This window comes from Dermacentor variabilis, chromosome 4, assembly GCF_050947875.1.
Source record: "Dermacentor variabilis isolate Ectoservices chromosome 4, ASM5094787v1, whole genome shotgun sequence".
In the NCBI taxonomy this organism is placed as follows: Eukaryota; Metazoa; Arthropoda; class Arachnida; order Ixodida; family Ixodidae; genus Dermacentor; species Dermacentor variabilis.
The window spans coordinates 33,744,191-33,754,923 of NC_134571.1; the positions used below are offsets into that span (position 1 = coordinate 33,744,191).

Sequence of the window (10,733 nt, forward strand, 5' to 3'; positions counted from 1 at the left end):
TTTGCATCAGTTTGCACAGAAGCGGTAGCGCGCGCAAACACTTCTTTCGCGACTTTTGTTTTGTTGTATCTCTCTATGTTCTACCTAACTTTAGCAAGCTTCCGTTCGCTTCCGTTTTCTTGGTTCCTTTCGGTTCCTGTCTGCCGTGCGTGATCCGTCTTGCAATGTGGGACTACGTGGACTGGTGGTCCGCGTTTGGGTATTTGTTATTGTTGGCGGGATTTATATTTGCGGTGGTAAGTATTCACTTATTTCTGTATGTGCTTCCTTTTGTGCCGTGTTTAAAAAATAAGAAAATAACCTCGCATGCAGCAAACAACTGCTCAAAGAACTTTTGACTTGTAAAACGCTTGCGTTGCTCGTTCTGAAAGCATTTGAGTGGTTGCGGCTTACTGCTTCGCACGCCGGTTTTGTAGTTGACGCGCCGTGTCTTAAAGCTATTTGATGTTCCATCGCTGTGTTTTCTTGGTACAGCGTCGTCTACTTGCAGTTCTTTAAATCGTTGCCGACTGGCAAGTTCACTGCTACTGACGTTTGTCTATATGACACTTGATCATTTCTCTCTTTCTCTCTCTCTCTCTTTCTTCATTCGTTGTTTGCAGCTGTGCGTCTTTCTCTATGCCACCTCATCGAGAATACCGCTAATTATTCGGTACTCCGAAGAATTCAATTTCAAGGATCCTTCACAACCCGGCCAAAGTTTTCAGTACCCTCATCTCAGAGATGAACCAAGCATCGATCTCTCCGTTATCGTCCCTGCATACGAAGAGGAGAAGCGTCGTAAGTAAAGCAGATCATTTAAGTAATGCTCATTTTCGAGATATACTCGTCCTGTGACCTCTGTGAAAGAAACTTCAAGATACCTGTCACATCGCTGTCATTTAATTGTGTTATTTCATCGCTGTTTTCTTTTTCTTTTCTCCTCTCTCTCAATTTCTTTCTTTCTCTTCTAGTTCCCCCTATGCTCGACGAGTGCCTGGAGTATCTGGAGGCCAGGCAGGTATGAAAACAGCGGTGTCGGTACTGCACGGCGTTCAAGGCAAAAGCGCTTGGCGCAGCTGGTGAATCGTTCTGACATAGCATACCAACTGTTGTTTAGTTAAACGTGAAGGTCTGCAAGCTCGATGTCCGATTGCTATTTTTCTTTTCATTTCGCCCAGATCATGTTCTCACAATCTGAAAGTTGCTCACATCGAAATGCCACTGCTTCAGCTTTGGCACTTGCTGTTTGATGCCTACACGATGCACGGTTGCTTTGGCTGAGTGTGTGTGAAAATTCATGACATTCAATTTGCTCGCTATATGATGACTACTAGTACGAATGTTGATAGCCTTTTGAGAGTCATAACATCAACAGTAACAAAGTTAAAACTCATTCCTTTGTTTTACCTCCAAGTAAATGTTGGTCCTTCTTGTTAGCTTTTTTTTTTAACCTTTTGTCTTTCACCAGCTTTTTTGACAGTACCTAATATTTTCTACATTATAGAAGAGGGATCCAAACTTCACCTATGAAGTGATCATCGTCGATGATGGAAGCCGGGATCGAACGACGTCTGTTGGTATGCAGTACAGCCTCAAGTATGGAACAGAGAAGGTCCGGGTCCTAACACTGGCCAAGAACCGTGGAAAGGGTGGTGCTGTGCGCCTGGTTTGTAATGTTCCTTTGGTCCATAAAACACATGCACACACTGTTTGCTAACTTTGTCACATACTCACTGTGCCACATCATGGTATTACAAGGGAAGCCCTAAAAAATGTTATTTCGGCTGTAAAAGAAGTGTGTTTGTATTGCAGCCCAACAAACGTCAAACTGTGCACATATTAAAGTACTAGTCAAAATGGGATTTGCAAAAAAAAAGTGGTGGATGAGAAATGATGGTAAACATCATGCCAGGATATCTACAAAGTCAATTGGTAGCAAAGCCAATTAAAGCAAAAGTTCTCCTGATCCTTCTCCGTCAAGATATTCGCTGTGAGTGAGCAATAACAGTACTATTATCAGTTATGGGTTCAGGAGACATTATCTGCCTTGGAGAGCATGTACGAGTCCTAATACAATGCAGCATTAATGGTTACATTGCTAATAATAGCATCTGCAAATCAGTAACTTCTAAACAGTCATGCACGGCTAGAAATAGTGCCACTGACAATGGTCTCATTCCAGGGGATGCTTAGCGCCAGAGGGAGGCACCTGCTTTTTGCAGATGCCGATGGTGCAACACAGTTCTCTGACCTGGACAAGCTTGAAGAAGTGGCAAATGAGCTGCTCAAACAGGCAAGCTTATAATTTGCCCTGCTTTTAAGTAGTAGAGGTAGTAGTAGTAATTTGTTCATAATTCATTAGTAAGCAAAAAAGGAAATGTAAAAGCCACAGGCAAACTGTCTCATTTGTTATGGGATGCCTACTACTATAGGATTTTGCAAATGGTCTGGTGATGTTCATTCTGTGTGTACTGTGTAAGATTTGGTTGTTGCTACACCTTTGATAGTTTACCCCAAACAATTCTCGGGCATTTAAGCACGCAAGTTGAGCTTAATAACTGAACTGTCGCTGCCATGTTTTACTTTCTTGAATAGAAATAGAAGAATATTCCCAATTTGACACCTAGTTGTCGGAATGTTCCTAGAATGTCAAAATTCAAAAGCATGTCCTGCCTGCTCCTCCTATAAACACTTATTATTCTTCCTGTAGAGCACTAACGTGGTGGTAGTTGGTTCACGTGCACATCTGGAGAAGGATAGCATCGCCGAGGTAAGTTCGACTTGGATGGTGACCTCCTGTATATTTATGATACCTGCCTCATCATGCTGAAAGTCACGGGCTTCAATAGTGTCCTACAGTTTATAGTATTTGTCATTGTTAGCGCACCAACTACCTTGGGCATGTGTTGCTGCTGCTCTTCTGCTTTTTCATCAAGCACTGAAAAAAGGTTCTCATCTCCCTGAGTGTGCCCTGCAACCTCGTCAGGCTCTAAGATTACTCAGAAAATTAATTGCTTTTCAAGTCTGCTCTTATTACCGACTGGTATGTTACGAACTTGAAAAAAACACTTCAGTTCCCTAGTTAGGTGTTTAAGGCAGCATCGCCATGAAAGTAAAGAAAGTAACCGCCTCCTCATGATCCTTGTAAAAGCCATTTTTATTGATCTAAGCACAAAGAGGATAATGTACAATCAACATCTGATTTTTTGGACTCCCTAGGGGTCGGGAAAATGGACAAAAAATCAGGCACTTTGAAAAAAAAAATGAATATGGGCCTTTTACTGCCTCCAAGGGCTCAAAACGCCACAGGCATGTCCGAAAAACTCTAAAGGCCTGCCAGCATACCTTTTCAGAGGTATCTCGTACTGTGATAGGAGACGGCGGGTACATGCGTGTGGAATACATACCGTGTCCCATGACAATTGCCCCTTCCTACTCATGGTATGCTTCACCGAAATACTTTGCACATGCTACATCGTGTAACACCGCTGTACTGGGGCGAAGCTGACTTTCTCAAACTGACATTATGCATTGCATCGTGCTTTTTGAGCTTCAAAGTAAGAACTAAAAAGGCGGAGTCGGCGCTGTTGCTAATGGCGGCGAAGTGTTTCAATAAAAAACACAGCACCGAACAGCAAGACGCTTGGTAGCAAAGGTCGAAGTAGCTAGCTAGGCGTAGCATTACCACAGTGGTGGCTATGACTGCCACCAGATCTGCATGCGAGAGCGCCGGTTCGAGGCGGCGAAGTATTCATAATGGCGGCGATGGTGGCTTTGATTATTGTCGTTTCGGACCTTCGGACATGATGAAAAGTAAAAAAAATCAGACGGAAAAGGGCCCTTGCGTCCGAAATTTCACAAGTTCTTATACATAAATTGACCCTATGGGGTACATGGCGGTGCCGCAAAGGTGTCAGAATTATCGGGCATGTCCGACAAATCGGGCGTCTGGAAAATTGGACATTAACTGAGTAACATTGTGTGGTAGTAATGCATGTCGATGCTGCATCCTCGATTTTCCTGTCAACGCGCAGTATTTGAAAGATACCTCATGGGTGCTTTTCGGCACCGATGACAACACAATGGTTTGAACCAAATTTTTTGACATTTTCATAAAATCTGACCGCCATAATACGCTTAAACTAATTCCACACAATTTCACATGCATTTTACTATATTTGAAATGAATATGTTGCATAATCGCTTCTGAGTTCATTTTGAAAAGGAATAAAATCAATGTACCCAATTTGGTACCAGGCAACTGAGGAGGTTAAACTGTGAACAGCATCTGGGAAAATGACGTCTTGTAAATAATCCGACAATTTTAGTGCAGCTGGGCAGGCATTCTAAAATACTGAAGAATATGCATTGACTGTATCATTAATTTGCTACTGTTTAATTTCTTCATTGCAGAGGTCAATATTTAGGACATTCCTTATGTATGGATTCCATTTCCTTGTTTGGCTCTTCACCGTGAGGGGCATTGCGGACACACAATGTGGTTTCAAGCTCTTCAACCGGGAAGCAGCAACACACCTCTTCACCTCGCTGCATGTGGAGAGGTGGTAAGCGACACCACATTTTCTGCTTGTTACAAATGAAAATACGCTCTGCTGCATTGCCAATGCTCGATGCACTTCAACAGTTTTAACCTGCACAGTTACATTAATTTCAGGGCTTTCGACGTCGAGATCCTGTACATAGCTCAATCACTGAAGTTTCCTATAGCTGAAGTTGCTGTTCACTGGACAGAGATTGAAGGTTTGTCTTTTTGACTGCTATTTCTTCGAACTTCTAGAGTTAGTATTTCCCCTGTTATGCCCTGCTATACTTGAATGAAAGCTACACTGTATCACATGTAAAAGAATATGTCAGTATAGCACTACCATCTCTCTTGAAATACAGTCCCTCTTTGAACCTCTGTGTATGGAACATGGATATAACAAAGCAAATCAGAAATGTTTATTGCGGATATTGGCATTTAACGAATACAGTAAAATTTTGTTCTAATAAAGGGGGAGGCAGAATTACTTTAATATATATGTTACTTCATTACAACCATGGTTGCATGTACTGCAGTATAGATTACTCCGTGCTCACAAAATTGACCGTGTCGCCCCCCCTCCCCCCATCCTAGTTCGTTGAGCCTTCCCTGGATCCTCCATAGCAATGCCTTCGAAATTTCAACATTTTTTCTCAGTAAAATTCTTCCCAATGGTTAGAAGTGTATGGCTTGGAGACATCAAGTGCTAGCCACCTTGAAGATGTCTAAACTGTATTCTTCACAATGGCTAGAAGTGTACGACTTGGACACATCAGGTGCTAGCCATCTTGGAGATGTCTAGTAGCCAACTTGTGCTTATATATATATATATATATATATATATATATATATATATATATATATGGAGACTTCAAGGAGAATTTTCACTTGCTTTGTTATATCCAGTTTCGTTATAATGAGGTTTGACTGTATATGCTTATGACGAATATTGGACATAAAAAAGCTATTTTGTGTCAGATGTGATGTAATGATAACAAGTTTGGCTAGCACACATCAAAAGTGATCATATTGCAGTAATCCAACCTTTCATTATTCATAATTTCACGTAATTCAGACATATCTCGCATATTTACCTGACACAATATGTTTTTGGTAGATTTTAATGCCACTTAATTCAAATAGTCTCTCTGGGTGGTTAATGCTTTTTTGTTTCCCTATGCAAGAAAACGTGAGGAACAAAAGATGCTCACTCATATTTAGCATTACGTGACATTGTTTTCTGATGCAGTACTAGTCGGAAACCAGATTCACTTGCTTGAATATCTGTTCCCTGATGGATACAAAAGTTTACATATGCTATTAACAAGCATAGAAGAAAGTTAGCAGCTGAACATGGGCCCTCATATTGCATCCTGAATAAACCAGATTACCACTTGAGTGTATACTCTGCTTGTATTATCACCACTATCGGCCAGTTGTAGCTTAGTGGCCATGGCATGGCAGCTGCATTTCGATGAAGGCAAAATGCAAAAACGCTTGTGTACTTAAGTTTAAGTGCACATTAAAAACCTGAGGTGGTCAGAAATCATTCATAGTCCACCGCAAGGGCTTGCCTCATAATCAGATTGTGGTTTTGGCACATAAAACTCTGGAATTTAATTTTAATTTATCGGCCCGTCCTGAAAGGTGGATGATAAAAAGAATCCTTACATTATACGTGTCCTGGGTGAACTTCTTTGAAAGCCCACAACAAATAAATTCACTGTTCAAGAACTATTAACATTTTGTTTGGAAAGTATTCAATTTATAATATGATTTGACTTCAGAACTTGCTGTTCATACCCTTCAGATGTTGCTTCCGTTACCAAAACTACTGTGTTGCGAATGTAGGTGCTATTCTTATTTGCTGCTCTTTTGCAGGCTCGAAAGTTGTACCCATCTGGACATGGGTGGAGATGGGTCGAGACCTTTTTCTCATCTGGTTACGGTACAAGATCGGTGCTTGGTCTATTGCAGCACAGCCAAAAAAGCTCAAATGAGTGACGCTAGTCTCATTTCATTTTTATATGCTCTCTTTTCTACACGCTCTTGTTATATGTATGCTCTGACGCGCAGTGTGCTGGAACATGGTCTGCGCAGGTAAATAAATGCTTTTTTCAAAATAAACCTTGGTCATGCGAGTTCTAGGGAGCCTTGTCTAATAATTTTTGGAAAGTATGCATGTTTGACAGCACAAATAAGAAAGTCAATTTCACATTTCATAATGGCAATTTCATCAAAAAGTGCCAAGTTGGCAAGGAAGTGGGACATGACTGATATTATTTTGTTAACATGTGCACAAATTTGTGTGTGATGTAACAGGTCATCTTTATAGAATTGCAAAGCCCACATGCTTTTTGTATGCTCTGTAATTTTGTTCTCTGGATAAGTTGCTCATTTCTACGGGAGAAAAAAAAATAGCTATCTTATAGCTGGAACTGACAATAAAGCACGAAATATCTTGATACATAGCTCAGCCTTTCATGGCCTTCCCAGTAAGGTATCCATGCTGAATATAATTTCTTAGCCCTACACACAATTTCATGCACAGTCACTAGTGTTATACATACCAGGAAGCCTGCAGTCAAGTAATGGAACTTCAAGCCATTTACAACACCACGCAAGCTATGATCTCTAAGCTGCCCACAGTCAGACTCTTGGATGTTTTCAGACACCTTAGTGGCCATTCAAGAACTCTTGAATGGCCATTAATGTAGATAACATGCAGGTTTGTGAACTGTGAACCTTTCTAAGCCAAAGGCGATGGAATTCTGTGGGCCAGTACCCTTAACCACAATACTTGTATTCCAGAAAGGCCGCGCAGCCTGGCAGGCAGTTCAAATTCTGAAAGGTGCCAAACATTGCAACAGCTCCATACACTGCCCACGTCGGGGCGATTGAGGGGGTTCCTCTGAACCTCAATGAGTCTGCCCACGAGGCTGCGCGTGGCTTTACTGACCACACTGCCCTCGGTTAGGGCGACTCTCTCCCCGGACACAGAGACACTCCTATCATGCACAATGAAATCACTTAATTCTTTTACTTAGAGAGAAGGGTTTTCCTGCCGCCTCATTCCAAGCTAAGCAGGCCACAGGCGGCCATGCTCAGACTCTTGCAAACTAACTCCTACCCAAATCTGGTACCCCTTAATAGCATATATACCGAGATTTACCAGAATTGTTCTTGTTTGGCCTGTGGTGAGGCTGCTACTTTGTCTCACATGTTCTGGGAAAGCGGGTCGTTGGACCCCAGGTTCACCAAGAAAGAGTGGGACGCCCTCCTCTGAAGTCCTGTCTTTGAAGACCAGATTCTGGCCGTCTAGCACGTCCGCGATCAGGCCGGCAGGCTAGACTTGTCAGTCCCATCGTGGGATTAGCCGGGTGCACGTTTCATCACGTTTTGCTGCACCCAATAAAAGTTTATGCACTCACTCACTCATGCTGCAAATTGTTGCAACATTGCTGCTGACCGTATACAATCGCACTCAATACGAGTTGCAACGCGAGAATCTGTGTGTGTAAGGGGGGGGGGGGGGCCTGCCATACAGTACCCGCATAGCAGCACCTACACATACAATTTGCTGATCACCGTTCCGATTACTGATAGCGCCCTGTTTGCAAGAAAAATTGCACTTGTCATTTTCATTAATGAAAGAACTGATGGGTGTATGCCAGTGCTGCAACTTGTATTGAGCACGATAGTACTTTGAACTCTGTGCTTTTGACTGCAATAGAGTCATTCCAGCTCACAAGTGCAGCAATTTGTGGCCTGTAATGAATAAAAGAAAAGCACAGTTATAGTATTTGCTGTTGTGTGAGTCTTTAGATCTATCAAGCTACCATTTCTCTTTGCCATATCTTTGCCATTTACATTGAAACTGTGAAAGACCACATGGGAGTTGGTTGCCTGGACACAGCTGCAGCACTTGCAGCATGCATCTCCGAATGAAGGGTCACTGTAAATCTGTGTTGCTGTTCTTACCTTTTGAAATCCTGAATAAAATTTGACAAACACTTGCAACAGGCCTGGAGTACAGCTTGATCCCGGTGACCAGAACTGGCAACGCACTCCCTCACCAGAGAAGGATTGGCCACAACCTCCTATATGAATACAAGAATAAGAATGGGCTGGGATGCCTTTGGCAGGCATTCTCAGATCATGAAGAGCAGGTTGCCATTATCCCTCAAGAGAAAAGTGTATAGTAGCTGTGTCTTACCAGTACTCGCCTACGGGGCAAACCTGGAGGCTTACGAAAAGGGTTCTACTTAAACTGAGGACGCTGCAACCTGCTATGGAAAGAAGAATGATGGGTGTAACGTTGAGGGATAAGAAGAGAGCAGATTGGGTGAGGGAACAAACGTGTGTTAATGACATCTTAGTTGAAATCAAGAAAAAGAAATTGGCATGGGCAGGGCATGTAATGGGGGAAGATAACCGGTGGTCATTAAGGGTTACGAACTGGATTCCAAGAGAAGGGAAACGTAGCAAGGGGCGGCAGCAAGTTAGGTGGACGGATTAAATTAAGAAGTTTGCAGGGACAACATGGCCACAATTAGCACATGACCGGGGTAGTTGGAGAAGTATGGGAGAGGCCTTTGCCCTGCAGTGGGCGTAGCCAGGATGATGATGATGTAATGGCAAACACAACTTCGTAATGGGTGGCATGTTTATTGGCACACTTTGTCCCGTTGGCCGACTTCTGCAAAGCAGCGCAAATGTGGTGTTGCATAAATTTAGGTGAGGGCCACGGATTTGAAGTTCTGTGGTGGCTCCTCTATCTCGTCTTTGCTCTGGACAAGCCGTAGCTCCAATTCGTGGTTGGTATACTTGAGCTCTGACTCAGCATGCATGTTCTGGGCATGTCTGTAAGTCTTCTTTAGCACTGCTTGTATGGTAGACACTGTCTTCTCGACAGACACGCGCAAGTTGTTGTTCGACTTCGTCATCCAGCCGACTAGGATGGCTGCGAATAGGTCGCCCGTTCCGCAGAAGTGAGCGTCTATGCGCGGCACGTCCACTCGCAGCGAAGTCATCCGGTCCCCGGTGCGCTTACTGGCGAACACTACCAGTGTGTTGGCGTTGTTGTCCACCGTAGTCGACGTAATAACGACCGATGTGGCGCCCATTACGTGCAGTGCTTCCATAGCGTCGAGCGCTGCCCCTTCGTCACGGATCGTGATGCCAGTTAACAGCTCACTTTCGAACTGATTTGGCGTCACAATGTCGGCCATCGGGAGTAGATCTCTCTTGTAGATCGGCACCAACTCGGCAGGGACGTAAAGGAAACCGTGGTCTCCCATTACAGGATCGCACACATAGACCACTTCGGGATTAGCTTTCTTCATTTCGGCGACGAGGTCGCGTACACGCTCAAGCAGCGCTTCCGATGAAATGTAGCCCGTCATGACGTGCGAGTAGACAGACGTGTCGAGATTACTCAGCATTGACTCCAAGTCGTCGGTGTCGGTCACCTGGCCTTTCCAGACTGGGTAGCCCGTGTGGTTGGAAAACTGCACAGTGTCCACCGTGTCGACGTCGAATCCCAAGATCTGTAACGGGAAAGCGATGCATTTGTTTCCTACGTATCCAGAAACGACGTGACTCTGGATTGACAATATGCGGCTGTCTTGAATCGAAATCATGGCCCTGTCAGCTAGATGGTAAATGCGCTGCGAGGTCCGGTACAGCAGCTAAAAATTTGCTGCTCTTGTGAAGTGCGTTGTGCACGAGCTTGCGCGGTCCGCGCGCTGCTCGATACTGTTGCTTACGTTTAGCGTGTATCTCTTCTTTTTTTTTTTACCGAACAGAATAAACATACCGTGGTGTTGAAGAATCCCGCTGATCAAGTAAGTAAACTGTTATGCAGCGAGAGAAATAAAGCTTGTTTCTCTAAAGAAAAAAGAAATGAATTCATCTGCTCTCGTCAAAGACAATTAAACTTTAAATTATTTTATTGATGCAAATGTTGGTGCGACGTGTCTTGTGTCGATGGAAAATATAGTTTGTCGGGACTTCCAATTTACGAAGCTGTTTCTTTTAACTACGCCGGTTACTCTTCAGTGTGATTAATACAGGACGTCGTGCCAGCTCCCAGGTAGCACAAAAGAGATACGTAACGTTTTCGTAGCGTTTATCCAAGACGATAAAAACGGGTTAAAGAAGACACGAATGAGAGAACTTCGGCGGGAAAACGTCGGATATCTCTGCT

General features: G+C 43.5%; 2 protein-coding genes across 2 annotated transcripts; one reads left to right on the forward strand and one right to left on the reverse strand.

Annotated features, from left to right (window-relative positions):
- The first annotated feature begins 100 nt into the window (after nt 1-100).
- wol (Dolichyl-phosphate beta-glucosyltransferase wollknaeuel) lies at nt 101-6,666 on the forward strand. The gene is made up of 9 exons (XM_075688574.1): nt 101-236; nt 603-780; nt 954-1,000; nt 1,487-1,648; nt 2,165-2,275; nt 2,693-2,752; nt 4,396-4,547; nt 4,658-4,743; nt 6,407-6,666. Exons 1-9 carry the CDS (start codon nt 165-167, stop codon nt 6,523-6,525), a joined length of 987 nt encoding a protein of 328 aa, XP_075544689.1. The 5' UTR covers nt 101-164; the 3' UTR covers nt 6,526-6,666.
- Nucleotides 6,667-9,185: 2,519 nt separating this feature from the next.
- LOC142578900 (pyridoxal kinase-like) lies at nt 9,186-10,279 on the reverse strand. The gene has a single exon (XM_075688576.1). It carries the CDS (start codon nt 10,165-10,167, stop codon nt 9,259-9,261), a length of 909 nt encoding a protein of 302 aa, XP_075544691.1. The 5' UTR covers nt 10,168-10,279; the 3' UTR covers nt 9,186-9,258.
- Between the last annotated feature and the right edge of the window lie 454 nt (nt 10,280-10,733).

Coding starts and splice junctions, on each gene's coding strand:
- LOC142578900 (XM_075688576.1), bottom strand. CDS start 10,167: ATGATTTCGATTCAAGACAGCCGCATATTGTCAATCCAGAGTCACGTC.
- wol (XM_075688574.1), top strand. CDS start 165: ATGTGGGACTACGTGGACTGGTGGTCCGCGTTTGGGTATTTGTTATTG. Junction 237..602: donor CGGGATTTATATTTGCGGTG/GTAAGTATTCAC, acceptor CGTTGTTTGCAG/CTGTGCGTCTTTCTCTATGC. Junction 2,276..2,692: donor CAAATGAGCTGCTCAAACAG/GCAAGCTTATAA, acceptor TTCTTCCTGTAG/AGCACTAACGTGGTGGTAGT.